We start from the raw sequence: 26281 nt of genomic DNA, 5'->3' as shown, positions 1-26281 counted from the left end.
ACTGAATATATAGCTGATAAATTTGCTAAGTTTTACGAAGCTGCAGGGATTGAACATCAGCTTACAGCAACATATACACCTCAATAAAATGGAGTCAGTAAGAGGAAAAACAAGACAATTATAGAGATGGCTAGATGTCTGTTGTTTGATAAGGAAATGCCAAAAGCATTTTGGGTTGAGGATGTCAATACTGTTGTATTTCTGTAAAATAGGTTACCAAAAAACACCTTTTGAAGCTTGGTTTGGTTTTAAAACCTTTATTCATAACTTGAGAAATTTTGGTTGTTTATGTTTTACTCTTGTTCCATATGTAAAAAGGGGAGAAGTTGGATCAAAAGACAAAATATAGAGTTTTTGTAGGATACAACAATCTCACCAAAGGTTACAGAGTTTATCAACCTTTGACGAGAAGAATCATAGTAAGTAGAGATATTAAGTTTGATGAAGCTGGAAGATGTAATTGGGCAACAATTGAACTTGAACAAGTTTATGCAGAGGAAAAAGCACCAGAATTGTAAGATGATAATATAATTGATGATGAGCCAATAAGAGGTACCAGACCACTTATAGAAATTTATCAAAAGCGCAATATAGCTATGCTTGAACCTGCAAGGTATAATGAGGCTGCTAAGGATCCAAAGTGGCTTGAAGCAATGGAAGATGAGATCAAGATGATTCATAAAAATAAAACTTGGGAGTTGGTGGACAAATCAATATACAAGAAGGCTATTGGTGTGAAATGAGTTTATAGAACCAAACTTAATGTTGATGGTTCTGTAAACAAATTCAAAGCAAGGCTGGTTGTAAAAGGGTATACTCAACTATTTGGTGTTGATTTTTCTGAAACTTTGGCACCTGTAGCATAGCTGGACACCATTAGATTGCTTGAGCACTGGCAGCACAAAAGTAGTGGAAAATCTACTAACTTGATGTAAAATCAGCCTTTTTGAATGGCTATTTGAATGAAGAAATCTTTGTTGAGCAGCCTAAGGGTTTTGTTGCAGATTCGAAGAAAATATATTTGTTAAAAAAAGCATTATATGGCTCGAAGCAGGCCCCAAGAGCCTGGTACAGTAGGATTGATGATCATTTGCTGAACACAGGCTTTAACAAGAGCATGAGTGAGTCAACTTTGTATATTAAAGTAATTAATCATGAATTGATTGTTGTTTCACTTTATGTTGATGATTTGCTTGTCACAAGAAGCAATGAAGAATTGATGAAGCAATTTGAGGTCCAAATGATACAAGCATTTGAAATGATTGATCTAGGAGATGGTTTTCTTTCTAGGTTTGGAGATTCAAAAGTTACAGTAAGGGTTCTTCATTGGACATCAAAAATATGCTAAAGAAGTGCTAAAGAAATTCAACATGGAGGATTGCAAGTCAGTATGTACTCCTTTGGGTCAAAATGAGAAATTTAGTAAAGATGATGGTGCTGAAAGGTTGATGAGGCATTATATCGGAGTAATATAGGTTGCTTGATGTATTTGACAGCGACAAGACTTGATATAATGTTTGCTGTAAGTTTACTATCCAAGTATATGCATTGCGCAAGTGAATTGCATTACAAAGCTGCTAAAAGTGCTCAGGTATATTAAGGGAACTTTAGATCATGGAATAAATTTTGAGAAGGCAAACAAGCTGGTCTTGCATGGTTTTACTGATAGTGATTGGGCAAGATCATGTGATGATATAAGGAGCACATCAGGCTACTTGTTTAGTCTTGGTTCAAGTTGTTTCTATTGGAGTTCAAAGAAGTAAGAAATCATAGCTCAGTCTACTGCTGAGGCTGAGTATGTTGCAGCTGCTGCTACATTCAATCAAGCCTTGTGGCTAAGGAAGCTTATGACAGATTTGAAAATGATTCAAGATGATGCAACTAAAATCTTTATTGATAACCAAGCTGCCATAGCAATTTCTAACAATCCAGTGTTCTATAGGAAGACAAAACATTTCAAAATTAAGTATTATTTTGTTAAAGAAGTCCAAGAGAATGATGAAGTAAGGCTTGTGCATTGTAAAACAGAAGATCAACTAGCTGACATTTTAATAAAAGGGACTGTCAAAATCTAGATTTGAATTGTTGAAGAAAAGAATTGGTGTCTGCAGCAAAAATAGAAAGGAGTGATGACAATGCTATATTTACGGTAGGATTTGAGCAAAAATAAAATAGCAAGATATGATTATGCCGTCAATAATATCCTGCAAGATTGTAGAAATTTTTTTTTTTTTGAATTTTATGATATCAGATATATGTTAAAGATATGTAGGCAAATTTTTTGGCTTTGTTTGTTTCTTTTCTTTGTATAAATTCAAATACTGCAGCAATGAATGATATGCAATTTTAACAGCCCCAATTTTCTGTGTTCTCTTTTCTTTGTTTAAAACCAACAGAATTAAGGAACTCAAGCAACGACTTAACACAAGTCTATACATTTTAGTACTATTCGATATGAACGTGATCTTATTCTTGCGCTTACATCTTTCAACAGCAATGAGCACATGATGCGCACACATGCAAATATGAACGAAATAGGAGGAGAGCTGTTTATGTCAATAGTTGCTCGCATGACAAGAAACCATCCCATAACTTGTCTTTAAAACTCACTGTAGATGGAATCGGTATCAATCTTCCCATGACAAGAAATGGTCCCATATTAACCTCAAGTTGTCTTTAAACCCATTGTTTATGGAATCGGTATCAGTCTCCCCGTCCTGACAATTAAAAAGTAATAAGAACATGTTAATGAAAGATGAAAGATATCAAATACAAAACTAATTTTGCATGAGCATGGGGACAAAGCCAATCATGACACATATTTATGTTTCAAAACACTGCTCCTGGGATTGAAGCAATTAACAAACTCTAGCTACTCTTCCAATGGTGATTGTAAAACAAAGTGCAAGACACACATAAGACTTCTAAGTCATAAGCTGGAAGCTCAGTTTTGAAATCACATTTACTCCAATTTAGGCAATAGCTAAAAAGTCATTTGTTACTTACGACAGAATAAATAAACTAACAGAGAGGGATAACTGTATAACAACTAAAATGAGTTCATCAAGATTATACACTAGAATCTTGCTATTTCACTGTTAAAAATACTCTCGTTCAAACTTTTTTTTTTTGGGGGGGTAACAATCTACAAGAAAATACCCATCAAATAGTAAAAATTGAAAATTATAATTACAGCTCAAAATAAAACTTCAATAAGAAATGTGTGAAGATACATGCATTAACCTTATGATGTAACAGCAAGAATTTCAAGCTCTATATAATCATACACAAAGATAGCAGATCACGTGATAAAGTTAAAGCAAAAAGCAGCAAATACCTGAATCTCCGAAACTATTCTTCTGAACTTTAGATTAATCTCGATTGTAGCTACCCCAGTTCCAGTCTTGAAACGAAATCGATCAACATTTATTACCTTGAGCTTTAGTGATGGGCTTTTATATGATTTAAGTTCATGGTGCCAAACCCCAACAACTGTGTAATTCCCGGAATATGACTTGCCCATGGGCCATATTAACCCACCCTTTACCTTTGGATCTGGGATGGCTGAATTAATCAGAATTCTAATGTTGTTCATTTCATCATCCTGCAAATTTTACAATTTCAGTTTCAGCATGGAATTCATTTGCTAGGCCTACATAGAAAATATAAGATATAACTCAAGATTGTTTTCAGCAATATAAAATAAACATGTACATTCGCACAACAGATTGAGAGCACACACGCACCCCAACAACAAGAAAAACCTTATATTTAACTTTTGTTTTAATTCTAATTGATGGTAACTAATTTTGAAAATCTAATGATTTATTTATCATTTAATTTTTAACATATGTAAGGTTTCTGATATCAAGGAAAGGGCAATGCAGGACTAAAGTTTAACCGTTTTAAGCTTGCCATAAATTTGTTTTCTCAACCCTTCGAAAGTAAACTTTTGATGATGAAAACACAGATATAAGTTTAAGATTTCCTTATTTTCCCTGGTCTTGAATTTTTCTTCCTCAGCATCTCTAACGATGAGGATTCTAATGAGCAATAACCAAATAAAATAAAAAGAGAAAAAAATGAATGGGTAACTTAAAAGTCTAGGGAAAACAGGCGCAAACTAGCAGATTAACTTACAGAGAGGGCAGATAAGGTACTCCTTGTATATAGTGCCAACCTCAGGTCTAGATCTTCATCAAAACATACAATATCAGCTACCATGTGACGAACTTGGTCTAGTACGACCTACAAGAAAAATGTTCATATTCAAGATGACACTCTGCACAAAACAACAATAAATAATTAAAAAATAATAAAAAATGACTACCATCAGATACTTGATAGTTCCGGTCCTCTGGATGTCATCATACTCAAATGAAAAAGATTACTGAAATCTAAATTCCATGATGCTGAAAGGAACTCCTAAACATTGGCATATTCAGTTAGGTCCATAATCAGCAGTATTTTTGTAATTTTATATTCGCAACTGTAATGCAATACATAGTTTATTGGTTTAGACATTCAATTATTAGTTAACTGCTAACTTAAATCAAATTTTAATTGGTTTATAATATTAACTAGATCTTTCCTTATCGAATTAACAAGCCTCTTCCTCAATCAGAAGTATATTCTTACTCATTGAGAATTTTCTTCTTCATTTTAAATTCTTTTCCTCAAAATTGAGATTATTCCTGCAGAGACTTCAAAAAGGTCTGGGTGAGGCATAAAGGTTTCATCTCATTGTTAATGATTATTGCGTTTATTTGGTACCTCCTTTATAATCACAATGAAAAGGTTATATTCAAACCCTCAACTATTCAATTCAATTCATCAGAAGTCTTGTTGCAATGTTTAAACTAGCAAAATGTCCCCTTAAAATACAGGCAACACACACAAGATTCAACCCATTGTCCATAAATAACAGTTAGCAAAATGCAGAAGACTTGCCTTATAGAGCTCAAGCTTTTGATCTTCGTTAACAGTACATTTACATGTAATATGTCGTGTGCCGTCATACAACTAGACAAGAAGGGGGAAAACAATTAATGGCTAATTAAGTGAGAGATAAAAGAAACTTGATCGTGAATGTTTAGCAGAAGAACTACCTTTACATTGTAAATATCCTTGCACTCTACAAAATCAACCCCAATTTTTGGCACAACTTCATGTACAATTTTCTCCACGTATGCAGCGGGGACAGGTGTGTTAAAGCATCTCCTCAGTGGCTTCAAAACAGTTTCAGCAACTTGACGTTCGGTTGCACTTTCTAAGCTCGGTAAATCGTTCCTGCATCAAGATGAATGATATAATAATTATTTCTTTGAGCAACTTTTGATAAGAAAATTAATTGAGGTTTCAAAGGTGTGATAGAAGAATGGAAATACGGGATACATATAGCAACATTTTTATTGTAAGAAATAGGCCAAGCAAAGGTATAGTTTGTTGTCCCAATGAAATATCAAACAATTAAACTTGGCCATGGCAACAGATGGATTTGTTTCCTGGACCAGAAATGTATAAATACTAAACAATGGATACATTTGTTTCCAGCGGCAACTACTAAAGCCAAAGCCAAATTCTAGATGCCATGGAAGCTTCCACGAGAAGTCTGAAAGAAGTGCATGCACTATAAGTCATTGATCTAGACATTTTCTTTTTCCTTTTATTTTTTAATAAATCTTTTCCTCTCTGGCTTTTACAAGCAATGTTAACTTGTGTCCCTGGTTTGGAGATCCGATTTACGTCATCCGTTGATGGCGCTAGGGTTAGCGGTAAAGTTCGTAATTTTAGCTGCCAGTACTTATATGACCACAAGATTTCTGTCAGATTTTAGTGTGAATATGCATATTCGTTGCTATAATTTCAAAGTCAAATGAAAGGAAAGGAATGATCTAACTCAAAACATTCAAGCTGTAACAGCAATGGAACCAGATCACATACTCATCGAAAAGAATATTGCCAAATCTAGCACACATTTTTGGTTTTTCCTCCATTTCGTTCTTGACAATGTTACAAGCACTCAATACATCTGGCCATACATTTTCTGCTATCGATTCCCATGGGCTTCTTGATGTATTCGCACACGCTATATCATTATCTACCAACCAAAAATCCAAATGTCAACATAACTAAAGTTAACACCTGCATAAATCAAGAACAAAAGTAGAACATATCTAACATAAAACTAAAAATGCCAACCACTAACCTCTGGCCAGATTAATGGTCACTGATCTTTTATGCTCATCAGGCTCCTCTGGAAACTCCTTGAAATGGTCAGAAGAAATACTGTTATTACTATCCAAGCCACAGACAAACAATCTGTGCACGGCATGGGCTCCATACTCAATGTAATTTGAATACGCGCCTGTGTCATTCTTGGATGATCCCAATTTTAATTTTCTGTTGAATATAGGCTCAAGCATCTCCGGAACTGGAGATGGCCTCTCGGGGTCCTTCGAACGCCTCAAATGTGGTGGAATGTAAGCCATCGTGATAATATTAACTTCACACTACCTTAAACGACACAAGAATAATAAGTAGTATTTACAGAATTTTGTAAATTGAAATCACTATCGCAGTACTGCCCGATAAACAAGCAACCAAAGTACTTGGGAAAAATGAATGAAACGTTTCAGTAATGCAAGATCAGAACTAAAACAAACATTCTCTAAAATAAAAGAAATTCGGAAAAAGGACAAAAGTTAAAGATACCGTACAGGCCAATTATGAAATAAAAAAAAAAAAAAACTAAATGAAATTACACAAGTATCATTTATTACAACATTTGATACAATGAATTAATCCTGTATAAAATGAATATAACAAAATAGCAAAATATTAAGTTATTCTAGCAAATGATTTTATCTCAGTAGACAGAGCTAAGCTAACCAGTGGAAACAGTGAAACAAAAGCTAAAAAGAACCCACCAAAATCATCAAAGAAATTCACATGACAAGTACCCCGAAACAAAGCCGTGGTGAAAATATGATAAATTGAACAAAAATTCATAAGATATAAACATCAATACTAACCAAAAATTTTAAAATTGCTTGCTAGTGCTGGCTGTTGGTTCAGCTGATCATCAGACGTGTGTGTATATATACACAAAGAAAAAGAAAGTCAACATGTATCAAAATATCTCCTTCTTGCACAAGTTTTGAAGTGTGCTTTTTGGAGTTATCTGTTCTTGCTTTGTAAAAGGCATTTCCTTTGCTGGCAGGCAAGGAGACCCCACTTTACTTTTATATGTGAAAAATTTAACTAATTCTCCAATTTACTAATTAAATTAAATTTTAATCGGACATCATCAAGGACCTCTCTATAAATTACCATATTACTGACAGCCAAGAATCTTTCTTATTCATTTATTTATTTATTTCACTCTTAATCGCTCCTTATTAACTAAATGATCACTATCATTAAAAAAATCAAAATTAAATTTTAAATTCTGATATTAATAATTAAAGCAGTTTCCTTTATTCTATTTACTATAAAATTAATTTTTTATCTAAATTTAAAAAACAAAATGAGACTAAAAGAAAAAAGAAAAATTAAGGAGAGAATCATAATGCATTGCTGATCAAAGCGGGGGAAAAAACTTTTCTTCAAAATAGATTTGTAAGTGGATCCCAAGTGATTCAAGCAATGTCATTAGTTTTGAAAGAGAGGTCTTCGTCTTACAAACAAAATCAAATTTTACTTGTACTAGCTGTTGATATTTATTCACAAACAGAAAAAATAAAACACAAGAGAAAAAAAGAGGTAGAAAGTGGACAAAATTTGAAGTTCAGAATGAGAATTACTTGAGCAAAGATTTAATACAAGTCCACACACAATTAGCAAGATTTAATACAAGTCCACACACAATTAGAAAAAAACCATTTGACACAAACATCATCTTATTTACATCTTGCCACAGCAGCAAGTACAGGATGCACCCAGACGCAAACATCAACCCAGAGTAGGGGACAGCTTGCAATCTGTTGTTCATGTCAAAAGCTGCTCGCATGACAAGAAATGATCCCATATTAACCTCAGGTTGTCTTTAAACCCACTGTCAACGGAATCAATATCAATCTTCCCATCCTGACAATTGAAATAAAAAGTACTAAGTGCATGTTAATGAAAGACGAAACAAAGCAAATAAAACACCAAACAGGGATCTTGCTGATAATATGTTCAACTAGGATTTCGATCCTGTGCGCGTCCGTGGCAATTTGTCATTCGTGGAGCTGTGTTGTGGGGCCCGCAGCTCTGCCAATGAACATCCACCACATGTGACTAGATCGGACTCATTAAAGTAAATGGATAAACTTGCTATCTCATCTCATCAATAAAATCTTCCCCGACAAACTTCTTTTGTATGGCAATCTTCCCCCAACCCCCCCCCCCCCCTCCAACAAAAAAAAAAGACCCTCTTTCCAGCATCTAATAGTAAAAATAGAAAATTACAGTAAAGTGTGAAGATAAAATATGCATTAACATTATGATGGAACAGAGAGAATTTCGAGCACTATGTAATCATATACAAGGATAGCAGGTTAAGTGATAAAAGTTGAAGCAAAAAGCAGCAAATACCTGAATCTTTGAAACTATTCTTCGCAACTTCAGATTAATCTCAATTGTAGCTTCCCCAGTTGCAGTCTTGAAATCAAATCGATCAGCATTTCTTACCTTGAGCTTTAGTGATGGGCTTTTATATGATTTAAATTCGGTGTGCCAAACCCCAAAAACTCTGTATCTTTGCCCAGAATATGAATTCCCCATAGGCCATCTTAACCCACCCTTTACCTCCGGATCCAGAATGGCTGAATTTATCAGGTTTCTAATGCAGTTCATTTCGTCATTCTGAAAATTTTAAAATTTCAGTTTGATCATAGAATTCATTTGCAGGGACTGCTTACAACTCAAAATTGTTTTCAGGAATATGAAATGAAAATGTACATTCCTCCCAATAGATAAATTAACACCAGACATAAATCAAGAACGAAAGTAGAACATATTAAGATAAATTAAAAATGCAGACCACTAACCTTTAGCCAGATTATTGGTCACTAAAACTAAGGGCTTAGCTCCTCTTTTATGCTCAACAGACCCCTCTGGAAAGTCCTCAAAATGGACAGAAGAAGGAAAGCTACTATCACTATCCAAGCCACAAACAAACCATCTTTGTACGGTGTGGTCTGCATACTCGACGTAATTTACTTTCATGCCTGCATTATGCTTGCGTGATCCCAAGTTTAATTTTCTGTTGAATTCAGGCACAAGCATTTCCGGAACTGGAGTTGGCCCCTTGGGGCCCTTCGAATGCCGCTTTTGTGGTGGAATGTAAGCCATTATGATAATATTAACTTGGCACTACCTTAAACCACGCTAGGAATAATAAGTAAGGAAATTATCCACTGGACACCTGTTTTTTTTTTCTGTTTTTTGAAACATACACATGTCTTTGATTTTTTGGCTGATTTCTACCTAAAGCTACATTTTCTTGCACCTGTCCACTCCCGTCTGCACACTGTTAAGAGAACTAGCGGAAAATCAGATAAATGATTTTTTTCCCCCAAATGTAAAATTACAATTTTACCTTATATAAATGCCAAAAAAAATAAAATTTGAAAAAAGAAATTCGGATTTAATATTCGAAGTGGAAGCAACATACTTATGAGATAATTGAATATAATGGCCATGCCATGTTATCTTATATCTTCTTCATTTCTCTCCAAGAATCATAATCAGTATAGTCTTAGCAAAAGATTCATCTATTCGTCACGGGTCCATGATGAGTACTCACCAATGTAATCTACATTCATGTAAAAAAAAAAAACAACTTCACATAACTAAAAGAAAAAGAAAAATATTCCATTTTTTTTAAATAGTGAATAAAAGTTAATTATAACTCAAATTCAGGAACTAAATTATGAGAGAGAGCAATTTTCTTTAAGAGCCTTAGCCACGGGCCAATCCTAGGGTTACGCGGTGCGTCCCAGCCTGGGCTCCACCTAGTGCAGCGGCTCTCCTTTACGCAAATGAGGCACTCCTGCCAAATCATAAAGAATAAATGATTAAAGTAAATTATTAATATTAAGAAGAAGAAATTAAAGAAATTAACTAAAGTTAAAGTATGTAAACTGTACCGATTGGATGAACTGTGAGTGCGGGGCGATTTGAAACGGCAGTGTGTTTGCGCAAAAATATAACTTCGTCAACGACTTCGCCCGTAGCTTCCCGCCAATGCTGGTCTAGTCAGTCGTTCAACTAACAGAGGCGGCAGCACAAGCTTCTTCTTATTGTTATTATAAACAATAGCCGTTCTTGTGGTTTGCTCTGCTCTCGACCGCTTTTCCTTTTTTTTTTTTTTTTGGGTCGTGTTTAAACGATGATTAAACGGCATTGTTTTTTTTTTTTGTGCAAGTTAAATGACAAATTGGCCCCTGTGACATTAGCAAAATTATAACGGTGGGAAGATAAAAATAGACGGATGCAAGAAAATATACCATTCAAGTGAAAATTAAAAAAAAATGAAATTAAAAAAAAAAAATGGTCGGCGCATAATTTTTCAAATAACTACTTACAGAATTTTGTAGAATGAAATCACTATAGCAATATGGCTCATAAACAAGCAACAACAATACTTGGGAAAAATGCATGAAACGTTTCAGTAACCCAAGATCAAAACTAAAACAAACATTCTCTAGACAAAGAGAACCCTTTTTTTAATTAAAAAAAAAAAAGAAAAAAAAGGAAAGAAATCCTACTGGTCAATTATGAAAGAAGGAAAGAAAACTAAATGAAATTACTCATGCATCATTTATGATAACATTTGATACAATGAAATAACTCTATATACAATCACATAATAAGATCGCAAACGATTAGGTTATTGAAGCAAATAATTTTATCTCAGTAGAATAAGTTAAACTAACCAGTGGAAACAGTAAAATATGAGCTTAAAAGAACCCACCAAAATCATCAAAGAAATGCATATAACGAGTACCCTGAAGCAAACTGCAAAACTGAAGTGAAAATATAATAAATTGAACAAAAATTCAAGATAAATAAAGAACAGTACTAATAAAAAATTTTAAAATTGCTTCCTAGTGTTGGCTGTGGAGCTCAGCTGATATTTAGACTTACATATATATATATATATATATATATATATATATATATATATATATATATATATAAAGCAGCATGACTGCGTCTGTCAGCTACATTTCCTTCTTGCACAAGTTTCGAAGAGGGCTTTTTTCTTTTCCTGCCTTAGGAAAGGCTTCTCCTTCAGTCGCAAGGGGACTTCTAACCAACAGTTTAAAAGTAAAAGAAAAGAAAAAAAAGAAGCACTGACATATAAAAGGCTGATTAAATCTTGAAAAAAATACATTCAAAATAAATATTCAAAGTGAGACCGTTTGGATGAGTTTACTAATTTAAATAAATTTTTAACCAGACATCAAGGACCTTTTAACAAATTACCATATTATTAGTGGCTGTGATTACATAAAAGGCAGGGAGAAAACTTTTCCCCAATATACATTTGCAGGTGGATCCCAAGTGATTCAAGTATATCACCAGATTAATTTTGAAAGACATATCTTAGAAATAAAATCAAATTCTATTGTTACAGGCTGTTGATATACATTCCACACATACAAAAATATAAAGCACTTTACACAGGAACTGCCAAGCTTAGACCAAATACAACTATTGCACAGGAAATTAAAAAAATTGAGGTAAAAACTGGGTCAGAATGAGAATTGAGGAACTCAAGCAATTACTTAAATACATTTTAGCACCATTCGATATGAAGCTGATCTTATTCTTGCATTTACATCTTTCAATAGCAATAAGTACATGATGCACACACATGCAAATACGAACGAGGAAGAAGAAGAGCTGTGTCAAAAGTTGCTCGCATGAGAAGAAATGATCCCATATTAACCTCAAGTTGTCCTAAAAACCCACCGTAGCTGGAATCAGTATCAATCTTCCCATGACAAGAAATGGTCCCATATTAAACTCAAGTTGTCCTTAAACCCATTGTAGATGGAATCAGTATCAATCTCCCCGTCCTGACGAATAAAAGAGAAAAGTAATAAGAACATCTTAATGAAAGATGAAGATATCAAATACAAAACTAATTTTGTATAAGCATGGCTGCATGGGGCCAAAGCCATGGGAAATAGTGAGCAATAACAATCATGAAACATATTTATGTTTCAAAACTCTTCTCCTGGAATTGAAGCAATTAACAAACGCTAGCCACTCTTCCAATGGTGATTGTAAAACCAAAGTGCAAGACACACGTATAAGACTTCTAAGTCATAAGCTGGAAGCTCAGTTTTGAAATAAAATTTACTCCAAGTTAGGCAATAGCTAAAAAATCATTTTTTACTTACGACAGAATAAATAAGTAACAGAGAGGGACAACTGTATAACAACTAAAACGAGTTCATGAAAATTATACATTAGAATCTAGCTATTTCACCGTTAAAAATACTGTAGGTCAAACATTTTTTTTTTCTGGGGTAAAGCAATCTACAAGAAAATGCCCATCAAATAGTAAAAATTGAAAATTATAATTACAGCTCAAAATAAAACTTCAATAAGAAATGTATGAAGATATATGCATTAACCTTATGATGTAACAGCAAGAATTTCAAGCTCTATACAATCATACACAAAGATAGCAGGTTATGTGATAAAGTTAAAGCAAAAAGCAGCAAATACCTGAATCTCCGGAACTATTCTTCTGAACTTTAGATTAATCCCGATTATAGCTTCCCCATTTCCACTCTTGAAACGAAATCGATCAATATTTCTTACCTTGACCTTTAGTGATGGGCTTTTATATGATTTAACTTCTTGGTGCCAAACCCCAACAACTCTATAATTCCCGGAATACGACTTCCCTATGGGCCATCTTAACCCACCCTTTACCTTCGGATTCAGGATGGCTAAATTAATCAGAATTCTAATGCTGTTCATTTCATCATCCTGAAAATTTTAAAATTTCAGTTTGAAAGTACAATTCATTTGCTGGGACTACACAGAAAATATAAGAAATGATAAATACATATTCTTGGCTTATAACCCGAGGTTCTTTTCAGCAATATAAAATACATTCCCAATGACAAGACACACACACCCCAATACAATAGATTGAGAACACAGACACACACACCCCAATGACAAGAAAAACCTTATATTTAACTTTTGTTTTAATTCTACATGATGGTAACTAATTTTGAAAATCTAATGATTTATTTATTGTTCTATTTTTAACATTTGTAAGGTTTCTGATTTCAATAAAAGGGCAATGCATGACTAAAGTCTGACCATTTTAAGCTAGTCCTATATTTGTTTTTCTCAACCCTTCGAAAGTAAACTTTCGATGTTAAAAAACAGCTATAAGTTTAAGATTTCCATATTTTCCCTGGGCTTGAATTTTTCTTCCTCAGCATCTGTAACGTTGAGGATTCTAATAAGCAATAACCAAATAAAATAAAAAGGGGAAAAAATGAAGAAATAAAAAGGGAAAAAATGAAGGGGTAACTTAAAAGTCTAGGTAAAACAAGCACAATGAGCAGATTTACTTACAGAGAGAGCAAATAAGGTACTCTTTGTATATAGTGCCAACCTCAGGTCTAGATTTTCATCAAAATATACAATATCAGCTACCATGCGACGAACTTGGTTTAGTTCGACCTACAAGAAAAAATGTTCCTCTTCAAGAAGAGATGCAAAACAACAATAGTTAAATAAATAATAATAAAAATGACTACCATCAGATACTTGATAGTTCTGGTCTTCCGGATGTCACCATACTCAAATAAAAAAGATTATTGAAATCTAAATCCCATGATGCTGAAAAGAATTCCTAAAGATTGGCATATTCAATTTGGTCTATAATCAGCAGTATTTTTGTAATTTTATATTTGCAACTGTTACGTTATATGTAGTTTGTTGGTTTAGACATTCAATTACGAGTTAACTGATAACTTAATTCAAATTTTAATTGGTTTGTAATAGTAACTAGATCTTTCCTTATCGAATTAACAAGCCTCTTCACAATCAGAAGTAGAACTAGTCTTAATCCTAGAGAATTTTCTTCTTCATTTCAAATTCTTTCCTTAAAAATTCCTGGGGAGACTCCTAAAAAGTCTTAGTGAGGCACAAAGGTTCGTCTCATTCTTAATGTTTATCGCTTTTATTTTGGTACCTCTTTAATAATTCACAGTGAAAAGATTATATTTAAACTCTTGTCTATTCAATTCAAAACATCAGAAGTCTTGTTGCAATGTTTGAACTAGCAAAAGTCCCCATAAAATACAGGCAGCACACATAAGATTCGACCCATCGTCCATAAATAACAGTTAGTCAAACGCAGAAAACTTGCCTTATAGAGCTCAAGCTTTTTATCTTCTTTAACAGTACATTTGCAAGTAATTTGTCGTTTGCTGTCCCACAACTACAAAAGAAGAGGAGAAGGAGGGGGGGGGGGGGGCAATGGCGAATTAAGTCAGAGAGAAAAAAAAGTTGATCATGAAACCTGTAGTGTTTAGCAGAAGTAACTACCTTTACGTGGTATATATCCTTGTACTCTACAAAATCAACTCCAATTTTTGGCACAACTTCATGTACAATTTTTTCCATGTGTACAGCAGGGACACCTGGGTAAAGGTGCCTCCTCATTGACTTCAAAGCCGTTTCAGCAACTTGATGTTCTCTTGCACTTATGAAGCTCGGTAAATCGTTCCTGCATCAAGATGAATGATATAATAATTATTTCTTTGAGGCACTTTTGATAAGAAAACTAATGCAGGTTCCAAAGATGTGACATAAGAACGGAAATATGTGATACAATTGCATCATTTTTATTGTAAGAAATAGGCCAAGCAATGGTACAGTTTGTTATCCCAATGAAATATCAAACAATAAAACTTGGCCGTGGTAGAAGATTGATTTGTTTCTCACACCATAAATGTAGCAGTGCTAAGACAATGGATACATTTGTTTCCAGCAGCAACTTCTGAAATGTGCCTACACAAAGCCAAAGCCAAATTCTAGATGCCATGGAAACTTCCATGAGATACAACAAATCTGAAAAAAGTGCATGTACTATAAATCCTTAATCTTATCATTTTCTTTTTCCTTTATTTATTTATTTATTTATTTTATAAATCTTTTCCTCTTTGGCTTTTACAAACAATGGCAACTTGTGCCCCTGGTTAGGAGAGTCGATTTATAGTCATACATTGATGGCGCTAGGGTTAATGGTAAAGTTCGTAATTTTAGCTGCCAGTACTTTTTATCACCACAAGATTTCTGTCAGATTTTAGTGTGAATATGCATTTTCGTTGCTTTGATTTCAAAGTCAAAAGAAAGCAAAGGAATGATCTAACTCAAAACATTCAAGCTGTAACAGCAATGGAACCAGATCACATACTCCTTGAAAACAAGTTTGCCAAATCTAGCAACCATTGTTGGCTTTTCCTTCATTTCGTTCTTGACAATGTTACAAGCACTCAATACATCTGGCCATACATTTTCTGCTATCGATTCCCATGGGCCTCTTGATATATTTACACACACTTTATCATTACCTACCAACCCAAAAATCCAAATGTCAACATAACTAAAGTTAACACCCTACATAAATCAAGAACGAAATTAGAAACATATCTAAGATAGATTTAAAAATGCAAACCACTAACCTCTAGCCAGATTAATGGTCACTGGTCTTTCATGCACATCAGCCTCCTCTGGCGACTCCTCAAAATGGTCAGAAGAAATGCTGTTATTATTATCCAAGCCACAGACAAACAATCTGTGTACGGCATGATCTGCATACTCAATGCAATTTGAACTCACGCCTGCGTCATGCTTGGATGATCCCAAGTTTAATTTTCTATTGAATTTAGGTTCAAGCATATCCAGAACTGGAGATGGCCTCTGGGGGTCCTTCGAACGCCTCAAATGTGGTGGAATGTAAGCCATTGTGATAATATTAACTTCACACTACCTTCAACCACACTAAGAATAATAAGTATTTACAGAATTTTGTAAATTGAAATCACTATCACAGTACTGCCCGATAAACAAGCAACCAAAGTACTTGGGAAAAATGAATGAAACGTTTCAGTAACGCAAGATCAGAACTAAAACAGACATTCTCTACAATAAAAGAAACTTGGAAAAAGGAAAAAAAGTTAAAGATACCATATCATTCATTATCACATTTGATACAATGAATTAATTCTGTATAAAATGAATATAACAAAATAGCAAAAGATTTAAGTTATTCTAGCAAATGATTTTATCTCAGTAGACAGTAGCTAAGCTAACCAGTGGAAACAGTGAAACAAAAGCTAAAAAGAACCCACCAAAATCATCAAAGAAATTCACATGACAAGTACCCTGAAACAAAGCTGTAGTGAAAATATAATAAATTGAACAAAAATTCATAAGATGTAAATAACAATACTAACCAAAAGTTTTAAAATTGCTTCCTAGTGTTGGCTGTTGGTTCAGCTGATCATCAGACGTGTGTATATATATACGAAGAAAAAGAAAGTCAACATGTATCAATATACATATCTCCTTCTTGCACAAGTTTTGAAGTGTGCTTTTTGAGTTTTCATTTCTTGCTTTGGAAAAGGCATCTCCTTCGCTGGCAAGGAGACTCCACTTTAATGTAATATGTGAAAAAATTAACTAATTCTGCAATTTACTAATTTAATTAAATTTTAACCGGACATCATCAAGGACCTTTCTGTCAATTGCCACATTACTGACAGGCATGAACCTTTCTCATTTATTTATTTACTCTTAATCGCTCCTTATTAACTAAACGATCACTATCATTAAAAAAAAATCAAAATTAAATTTTAAATTCTGATATTAACAATTAAACCAGTTTCTTTCATTTTATTTACTATTAAGTTAATTTTTATCTAAATTTAAAAAATAGAGGGACTAAAGGAAAAAAGAAAGAATAAGGAGAGAATCATGATGCATTACTGATTAAGGTTGGGGAGAAAACTTTTCTCCGAAATAGATTTGCAAGTGGATCCCAAGTGATTCAAGAATGTCATTAACTTTGAAAGACAAGTCCTGGTCTTACAAATAAAATAAAATTTTATTTGTACTAGCTGTTGATATTTATTCACACACAGAAAAAATAAAACACAAGAGAGTGAAAAAAAAAAAAAAGAGGTAGAAACTGGACAAAATTCACACAAAGTTCATGCTGCATGAGAATTACTCGAGCAAAGATTTAATACAAGTCCACACATAATTAGCAAAAAACCATTTGACACAAACATGATCTTATTTACATCTTTGCGCAGCAGCAAGTACAGGAAGCACCCAAACGCAAACATCAACCGAGAGTAGGTTAGAGCCTGCAACCTGTTGTTTATGTCAACAGCTGCTCGCATGACAAGAAATGATCCCATATTAACCTCAGGTTGTCTTTAAACCCACTGTAGACGGAATCAATATCAATCTTCCCATCCTGACAATTGAAATAAAAAGTACTAAGAGCATGTTAATGAAAAGATGAAACAAAGCAAATAACACTAAACAGGGTTCTTGCAGATAATATGTTCAATTAGGATTTCGATCATGTGCGTGCCCACAGCGATTTGTCATTGGTGGAGCTGTGTTGTGGGGCCTGCAGCTCTGCCAATGAACACCCACCACGTGTGACTAGATCGGACTCATTAAAGTAAATGGATAAACTTGCTATCTCATCTCATCGAGAAAATCTTCCCCAACAAACTTCTTTGTACTCCCCCCCCCCCCCCCCCACCCCCCAAAAAAAAAGGACCCTCTTTCCAGCATCTAATAGTAAAAACAGAAAATTACAGTAAATTGTGAAGATAAAATATGTATTAACATTATGATGGAACAGAGAGTATTGCAAGCACTATGTAATCATATAAAAGGATAGCAGGTTAAGTGATAAAAGTTGAAGCAAAAAGCAGCAAATACCTGAATCTCTGAAACTATTCTTCGCAACTTCAGATTAATCTCAATTGTAGCTTCCCCAGTTGCAGTCTTGAAATCAAATCGATCTGCATTTCTTACCTTGAGCTTTAGGGATGGGCTTTTATATGATTTAAATTCAGTGTGCCAAACCCCAATAACTCTGTATCTTTGCCCAGAATATGACTTCCCCATGGGCCATCTTAACCCACCCTTTACCTCCGGATCCAGAATGGCTGAATTTATCAGGTTTCTAATGCAGTTCATTTCGTCATCCTGAAAATTTTAAAATTTCAGTTTGATCATAGAATTCATTTGCAGGGACTACTCAAAATTGTTTTCAGGAATATAAAATGAAAATGTACATTCCTCCCAATAGATTGAGAACACAGACATGTACACACACCCCAACGACAACAAAAACCTTACATTTAACTTTTGTTTTAAGTCTACAATTAGCAACTAATTTTGAAAATATAATGATTCATCTATTACTCTATTGTTGTCATTAGTAAAGTTTCTGATTTCAAGAAAAAGAAAATCCTCTGAAATTAGGATTACTACTGACTTGTCGACATTTAACTTTTGTTTTAAGTCTACAATTGGTAACTAATTTTGAAAATATAATGATTCATCTACTACTCTATTGTTATCATTAGTAAAGTTTCTGATTTCAAGGAAAAAAATCCTCACAAATTAGGATCACTACTGAATTGTTGATGTCAATACTGAGTGAAAAGGGAGATGCACGACTAAAGTTTAACCCTTCTTAAGCTTGTCATATATATTCTTTTTCTTAACCCTTCAAAAGTAAACTTTCTATGATAAAAACAAATCTATAAGTTTAAGATTTTCACCCCCGCCCCCCCAGACGCGGTCTTGAATTTTTCTTCTTCAGCGTCTGTAATTATGAGGATTGTAATTGCTATGACTAAATAAAATAAAATGGCAAAAAAAGGGGTAACTTAAAAGTCTAGCTGAAACAAGTGCGAAGTAGCAAATTAACTTACAGAGAGAGCAGACAAGGTACTCTTAGTACACAGTGCCAACCTCAGGTCTAAATTTTTATCAAGGCATGATATATCTACCACCATGTGACGAACTGGGTTTAGTTCGACCTACAAGAAAAATATTCATACTCAAGATGAGACTCAACAAAAACAACAATAAATAAACAAATAGTATATATTATGACTGTATGGGAAATAGTGTGCACTTTAAAAGATAAAATAAACACAATGACTACCATCAGATAATTGATAGTTCCGGTCTTCCAGATGTCACCGTACTCAAAATGAAAAAGATTATTGAGATCTAAATCCCATTATGCTGAAAGGAATTCTAAAAAATTCGCATACTCAATTGGATCCACAACCAGCAGTATTTTAGTAATTTTATAGTCATCTGTAATATTATACATACTTTCTTAGTTTAGACATTCAATTATGAGTTAATTCAATTTTTACTTGGTTTATAATAGTTTCTAGAACTTTCCATGATGAATTAACAAGTCTGACCGTCAATCAGATGTAGAATTAGCATTACTTTTTAAGAATTTTCTTCCTCTTCTTCATTTTAAACTCTTTTCCTTTCTATTGGTTTTATTCATGGAAACACTTCTAATAGGTCTTAGTGAGACACAAAGGTTTCTACCCTTCCTAGGTCTCTTTCTTAATCTTTATTGCTTTCATTTTGATAGCTCCTTCATAATTTGCAATGAAAAGAATATATTCAGACCCTCATCTATTTAATTCAAAACATCAGAAGTCCTGTTGCAATGTTTGAACAAGCAAAGTCTTCTTTAAAATACAGGCAACGCATACAAGATTCAATGCATTGTCCATAAATAATAGTTAGCCAGTAGCAGAAAACTTGCCTTATAGAGCTCAAGCTTGTTATTTTCTTTGACAGTACATTTGCAGGAAACAGTAGAGTTTTGTCGTTCGCTGTCAGACAGCTACACAAGAAGAGGAGGGGGGGGGGGGGCATTAATGGCTAATCAAGTGAGAAATAAAAGAAACTTGGTCATGAATACTCAGTGTTTAGCACAAGAATTACCTTGACATGGTAAATATCCTTGTACCCTTCAAAATCAACCCCAATTTTTGGCACAACTTCATTTATTATCTTTTCCATGTATGTAGCAGGGACATTTGTGTAAAAGGATCTCTTGAATTGCCTCAAAGCGGTCTCAGCAACCAGATCTTCTTCTCTTACATTTTCTAAGCTCAGGAAATTGTTCCTGCATCAGGACGAATGATATAAAAAATATTTCTGTTAGGGATTTTTAAGATGAAAACCAATGGAGGCTTCAAAGATCTAACACCAGCATGGAAATATTTGAAACATATAGCATTATTTTTATTGTAACAAATAGGTCAAGCGATGGTATGGTTTGCCGTCCAAATGAAATATCAAATAATAAAACTTGGCCATGGCAACAGATTGATTTGTTTCTCACACCAGAAATCAAGCAATACTGAGACAATGGATAAATTTGTTGCCAGTGTGACTATTGAAATGTGCCTACGCAAAACCAAATCCAAATTCTAGATGGCATGAAAGCTTCTATGAGATGCAACAAGTCTGAAAGAAGTTAAATCTGTGATCTTGTCTCTTTATTTTTTTCATTTATTTATTTTTTCAATAAATCATTTCCTCTTTGGCTTTTAAAAGCGATGTTAACTCATGTCCCTGGTTTGGAGATCACATTTACAGTCAACATTGATGGTGCTAGGATTAATGGAACAGATCATAGTTTTAGCTGTCAGTACATATATGACCACAAATTTCTGTCAGATTTTAGTATGAATATGCAATTTTGTTGCTTTAATTTCAAAGTTGAAAAAAAGTGAAGGAATGATCTAACTCAAAACATGTATGCTGTAAAAGTGATGGAAACCAGATTACATACCTACGGAAAAGAACATGGCCGAATCTAGCAACCAATGTTGGGTTTTCCTCCATTTCATTCTTGACAATTTTACAAGCACTCAATACATCTGGCCATACATTTTCTGCTACCGATTCCCAAGTGCTTCTTGATATATTCCCACATACTTTATCGTTATCTACCAACCCAAAAATCCAAATGTCAACATAACTAAAGTTAAAACCACACATAAATCAAGAATGAAAGTAGAGCATATTTAGGATAAAACTAAAAATGCGGACCACTAACCTTTAGCCAGATTATTGTTCACTAAAACTAAGGGCTTTGCTCCTCTTTTATGCTCAACAGCATCCACTAAAAACGGCTCAAGATGGACAGAAGAGGGAAGGCTGCCATCCTCATCGAGTCCAACAGCAAACCACCTGGAAATGGCACGGTCTGCATACACAATCTTTCCACTCATGTCTGCATTATTGTTGGGTGATCCTAAGTTTAAGTTTCCGTTGAATTTAGGCACAAGCATCTCTGGAACTGGAGATGGCCTCTGCGGGTCCTTTGAATGCCGCATATGTGGTGGAATGTAAGCCATTATGATAATGTTAACTTCTCACTACCTTAAACCACACCAAGAATAATAAGTATTATTCACAGAATTTTGTGAAATAAAATCACTATTGCCCAATAAACTAGAAACATAAATAGCTAGGCAAAATGAATGAAACAGTTCAGTAACACAAGATCAAACCAGAATCAACATTCTGTAGACTCAAATAAATTTGAAAAAAGAAAAAAAATAAAGATAACCTACAGGAAAATTATGAAAGAAGGACGAAAAAAAGCTAAATCAAATTACCCAAGCATCATTTATGATAACATTTGATACAATGAATTCGCTCTATATAAAATGAACATAACAAAATAGCAAAAGATTAAGTTATCCAAGCAAATAATTTTATGTCAGGAGAGAGTAGCAAAACTAACCATTGGAAGCAGTAAAATAAGAGCTTCAAAAAAAAAGAAGAGAAAAAAGCCAATCAAAACCATAAAAGAGAAACACATAACGAGCACCCAGAAACACAATTGAAGTGAATATATAATAAATTGAAGGAAAATTCATAAGATGAGGGAAGCAATACCGACCGAAAATTTAAAATTGGTTTTCAATCAATCGCTGGCTCAGCTGATGTTCAGACTCTTATGTACATATATATAAGAAACAGCATATGTCAATTACATGTCCTTCTTGCACAAGTTTTGACTTGGGCTTTCAAGTTTTCTTTTCGGGTCCTAATTTTGGAAAGCATATCGACAAATTGAAAAACAGCATCTCCTTCGAACCCAAGGAGAAGGGGTGGGTGGGGGCTGTAGCCTTCTATGACAAGGGGATTCCACTCCAACGCTAATGCCAACAATTTAGTGAAAAAATAAGAAAATAATTCTACGAGTGGCGGGCTATTGGCACCCTTCTAAATATATTTGTACATCACTTTTTTTATTCTTAAAATATTTTAAAAAATTATAAAATTCTTTTACCACCTCCATCAATAATAAAAATATTCCTAATTAAAATTTATTTATGTAAATCATATTCTTTGATTTTCATTTATTTTTATTATTAAACCCATTTTAACAATGGGGTTTCTTCCATTCAAAAGAAAAAAAAAATTTTTTTCTCTTCATTACAGTTGTCGGTGATAAATTTTTCACATAAAAATTAGAAAAAAAAGTAACTTTTTAATTTCTAAATTATTAGATCTTTTTAAGTAAAAAAAGTTCTTGACTTTTGAATAGGGGTTTAATTATAAACTATCTTATTATGTAATTTTTTTAAAAAAAGTTAAAATTGTAAAACAACTAAAGAAATTTTTTAAATGGTATTTAAAGGGGTGCCAATAATCTTGCTCTAATCTTATTTTATAGGGTCCAGCTACATTGCGTCAGGGGTTTGGTACCCCAGTCATTTGTCCTTTTGCAAATGACCATTTAGATCGTAAAGAAAAGTAATCAACGGCTGAGGGTTAATACTTAGAAAATGGGTAACCGGCTATAGCTACAGTATCAGTAAAAGGAAAACAAAAGGAAGTATATAATCCTTTGCTCCAGAAGACTCTAGACGTCGTCAATGAGCCAAACGGAGACAGTCCAAAAACTCCCCCTCTTGTACCTCCACGGCGACGCCGTTATCGCCTCTGTCACCATCCTCTCCGACGCAAGACTCCGCTCGAATCCGAACGAATACGACCGCTTCAACAAAAAATCACAGCTGATGAACCTCTCCTCCGAGTTGAAGTTCTTGTTGTTAATCGCCACCGCCACGTCATCAACTCACGGCGTGATTTCAAAACAGTTCGTGGAGGCGGTCGTCGTCGTCGGCATTTGGATTTCGGATAGAGACTCAAGGGATGCAGTTACGAGTCGTAGCAATGAGCTGTCGTCGAGACTTGGTCGGATTCTCGCCGCCATTATGGGAACAAACGGAGACTCGGTCAGAAAAATTCCAGCTCGGCATAAGGGAATTGTGAAGACGAAAAAAATTCCAGCTCGGCAGAAGGGAGTTGTTTTTCAAAACAAACAAATTGTGCTTCTGTTATTTATTTTTGCTGATAAAGCTTTTTTTTTTTTGGAACAGCATCTAATGTAGTAGGAGTTCATAGGGCTAGGATTAGAAGTTAAAAATTTCAAAGTGGGTGACAAAGTTGTAGTTGTGCTTGTGAGTGCTAATTTATATATATATTTTTTCTTATCTTTTTATCTTTAATTTATTCTGAATAAATTTCTAGTCTTCTTCCACTACTAGGAAGATTGAAATTAAGGTCATGGAGAAATTTGGATGACCGGTTATTGATGATAGGCAACAAAATATCATTTCTTCAAGCTAAGAGAAACCTCATTTTAGTTAATATGGTTGTGGTTGCAACTATGATAATTAGTAAAATGTCGAAAACACATTTCTCTTTTTTACACGTTTCAGGTTCTTGACCATGCTAGAAACTCTGCTTTCCGTATAAAAATTTCTTTTTGTTACTGCAATATGGTGATAGAGTGAATTGAATAAAGTTTTGGTACTTTCTTTGTTTCGTGCTTGGGTCAGTCAATAAAAATAATTACGTGGCATTCCAAAGATTTCAGTGTTGTCATATCAGATTAAAAAAGAAAAGGTGTAAACTGCACGCTGTTGCTTTTGTTGGATCAGGTTATAGGCATGTATAGAGATACCACCACTATAAATCTTTATTTTCAAGTTATATTTGGTTTTTGGTACATTTAGTTGGATATCTGGGAGCCTTATGTCCTTATTCAAAGTTCATACATCTTTGGCATGTGAAGGGTTCAATCTTTTCATCTACGTGAGCTGAGAGGTGATGCTGCTCCATCAGGGTTCAGTCTAATTTTGTATATGCTGATTTCATTTGTTCATTTTGTTTCAGTTTTAAATTTCGTTATTGGTGACAGAGTGGAGGCAGACTAGCTGAGTTTGCTATGGCCAAGGAGAGCTTGACAGTTGCTAGGCCGCAATAAGTTTTTGCAGCTGAAGTTGCTGGCATACCTTGTGCTGGTCTCTCTGCTCACCAGGCCCTCATTCAGCCCCTTGGTGTCAACCTAGATAGAAAAACATTATGATCACTGCTGCCTTAGGGGGTGTGGGTCTATGTGCCGTTCAGTTGGCAAAGCTTGGAAACACAGGCATGATCTGTTTCAAATGAGTGTGTGTGCGTGTTTTAAGAATCAATAGATGAATTCTGCATGCTGCCTCAACCACCACTAACCGAGGACTTTCATTTACGCGTCTCGTATTTAGATTACAATACAGTGTAAGCCAAGAACGTAGCAGTTTTTCTGTAATTAGTTTGTTGTATAGATTACAGAAAGGCACCCTTTCATGAGATGAAGTTAGGTGCCTCTGCATTTTCGACATGGAAGGCTACTTGTTGGCATTATTATATCACATATTATATATTTTACGCATCTTCTTTCCATGCTATTCGTTTTTATAACTGTAAGATATATTCTTTTGTAGATGTTCTTGGATCAGCAGTTGGGTTTGCAATCTTCACAGTTATTTTACTCTCATGGGCATTGATATTTGCCATCGGAGGGGAGCATCTCTTTGGCTCTGCTTGGGATAAACTAGTAATGTATATTGTTGCTGAGAGATTAGGCTTGACAGGTTGGAGCTAGTCATAATCTGTTTCCGGGCTCATGAGTCTTAAAACTCATTTCAATTGCCCTTGTAAATAGTCTGGTGTTGAAACTTGAAGCAACATACATTATGTTGAAGGTAATATTGGAGCCATTTTTCTCAATTAGTAAAAGAACATTTCCTGTTGAATCTAGTGGCAGATTCATGCTTTTATCTGAAAAATAATGTATCATGGCATATTTTTTTTATTAAACAAAATTATAAACATGAGAACTCCTGAACCTTTCTTTCGTATGTATTAACTTTGTTCGATAAAAATTTGTCTACCTTGAATTTTGAAATTTGAAACAGTTACTTTATTCTCATCTGATAAGCTGCAAAAATGCCTTCATAATGGGCAATGTTATGTGACCAAGCCAGTGACTCGCAACATAATATTTGGAAAAATATGTTCTCTTTTATTCATTCAATTTGAAAACAAATAATTTGTGCAATAATTAATTGTGCACAGTTTTTAGTATTAACAATTGTTTATTTACCAACCGATAATACTTTTATTTTGTGCTTACTTGATAATTTATATTTGTTTTTATGTAATATATTATGATTTATTTATTATGTTTTAACTATATTTAATTACATGTTTTTTTTATCTATAATATAAAATATTAATTTCACATTTTTTAAGTCTCTAAACAGATAAACGGATGTTAATGTTTTATTCAACATGTTTGAAAACCTTAACATTAATTAAGACCGCCTTATAATTGTGCTTTTGTAAACAATTACTTCATAATTATGTCACTATACAACATAATCAGCCTTCATTCTTCTCATCAGCCGCCAATATCGTTCGTCTTTGTTCTTTATCAGATGTTCTTGTTCATTTAATTTGGATATGTTGGTCCACACCCCCCTCCACACGAAGGTTAACTTTTACTTCTCCATATTATCAGTGGGGGGTCCGTGCCTATCCCTCCCCCTATCTGGTGCTAGTAATACGGGTGTTCGCGCCTTAGATTTTACGGATTGGACATCAATCCATATCCAATCCATAATTTTACGGATTGTAAATATTCAATCAAATCAAATCCAATGATTACTGAAACTGAATCAAAATCTAATTCATATTTTTACGGATCGGATGCGAATAAGACCCAATCCATATCTAATCCACCGTTTGGCGGATTGATTTGCAGATGCAATTTTTTTTTCATCCAATCTACGCAGTAATTATATAAACAAATATCTCA

The 26281-nt window shown here is 34.1% G+C and overlaps 3 protein-coding genes across 50 annotated transcripts in view; all 3 read right to left on the bottom strand.

The window, feature by feature from the left end:
• Nucleotides 1-22336, bottom strand: part of LOC102624505 (uncharacterized) — a 66745-nt gene extending 44409 nt beyond the window's left edge. For 6 of the 47 annotated variants that reach the window (XM_052438333.1, XM_052438334.1, XM_052438329.1 and 3 more), the window contains exons 1-8: nt 22028-22334; nt 21176-21501; nt 20909-21065; nt 20053-20236; nt 19871-19951; nt 19005-19112; nt 18001-18270; nt 6209-6512 (exon numbers count right to left, since the gene is read on the bottom strand). In XM_052438333.1, coding sequence (XP_052294293.1) covers nt 6209-6512; nt 18001-18270; nt 19005-19112; nt 19871-19951; nt 20053-20236; nt 20909-21065; nt 21176-21476 — 1405 coding nt within the window. In that variant the 5' untranslated portion in view covers nt 21477-21501; nt 22028-22334. Of the gene's footprint in view, nt 1-2413; nt 2718-3337; nt 3605-4013; nt 4044-4140; nt 4249-4330; nt 4426-4950; nt 5023-5108; nt 5290-5943; nt 6101-6208; nt 6513-8580; nt 8677-18000; nt 18271-19004; nt 19113-19870; nt 19952-20052; nt 20237-20908; nt 21066-21175; nt 21502-21868; nt 21892-22027 lie in introns of those variants that run through there. The other 41 variants (XM_052438326.1, XM_052438324.1, XM_052438360.1 and 38 more) reach the window with 23 other exon arrangements.
• Nucleotides 11744-17379, bottom strand: LOC127901307 (uncharacterized). Of its 2 annotated transcripts, XM_052438381.1 has the most exons (8): nt 16494-17379; nt 15720-16027; nt 15452-15608; nt 14581-14761; nt 14402-14473; nt 13603-13710; nt 12733-12999; nt 11744-12074 (listed from the first exon to the last, which is right to left on the bottom strand). In XM_052438381.1, exons 2-8 carry the CDS (start codon nt 16000-16002, stop codon nt 11985-11987), a joined length of 1158 nt encoding a protein of 385 aa, XP_052294341.1. In that variant the 5' UTR covers nt 16003-16027; nt 16494-17379; the 3' UTR covers nt 11744-11984. The 2 variants fall into 2 exon arrangements, with proteins under 2 accessions (XP_052294341.1, XP_052294342.1); XM_052438382.1 differs by lacking the exon at nt 13603-13710.
• Nucleotides 17506-26281, bottom strand: part of LOC127901305 (cytochrome P450 83B1-like) — a 41392-nt gene continuing 32616 nt past the window's right edge. The window contains exon 3 of the mRNA XM_052438373.1: nt 17506-17521. The gene's annotated coding sequence lies outside the window, so the exon portion shown is untranslated. The remainder of the gene's footprint in view (nt 17522-26281) is intronic.

The sequence above is a fragment of the Citrus sinensis genome, chromosome 3 (assembly GCF_022201045.2).
Source record: "Citrus sinensis cultivar Valencia sweet orange chromosome 3, DVS_A1.0, whole genome shotgun sequence".
Lineage (NCBI taxonomy): Eukaryota > Viridiplantae > Streptophyta > Magnoliopsida > Sapindales > Rutaceae > Citrus > Citrus sinensis.
Note: the sequence above shows the minus strand (reverse complement) of the source record. Positions and strands in the feature narration are given on the sequence as shown.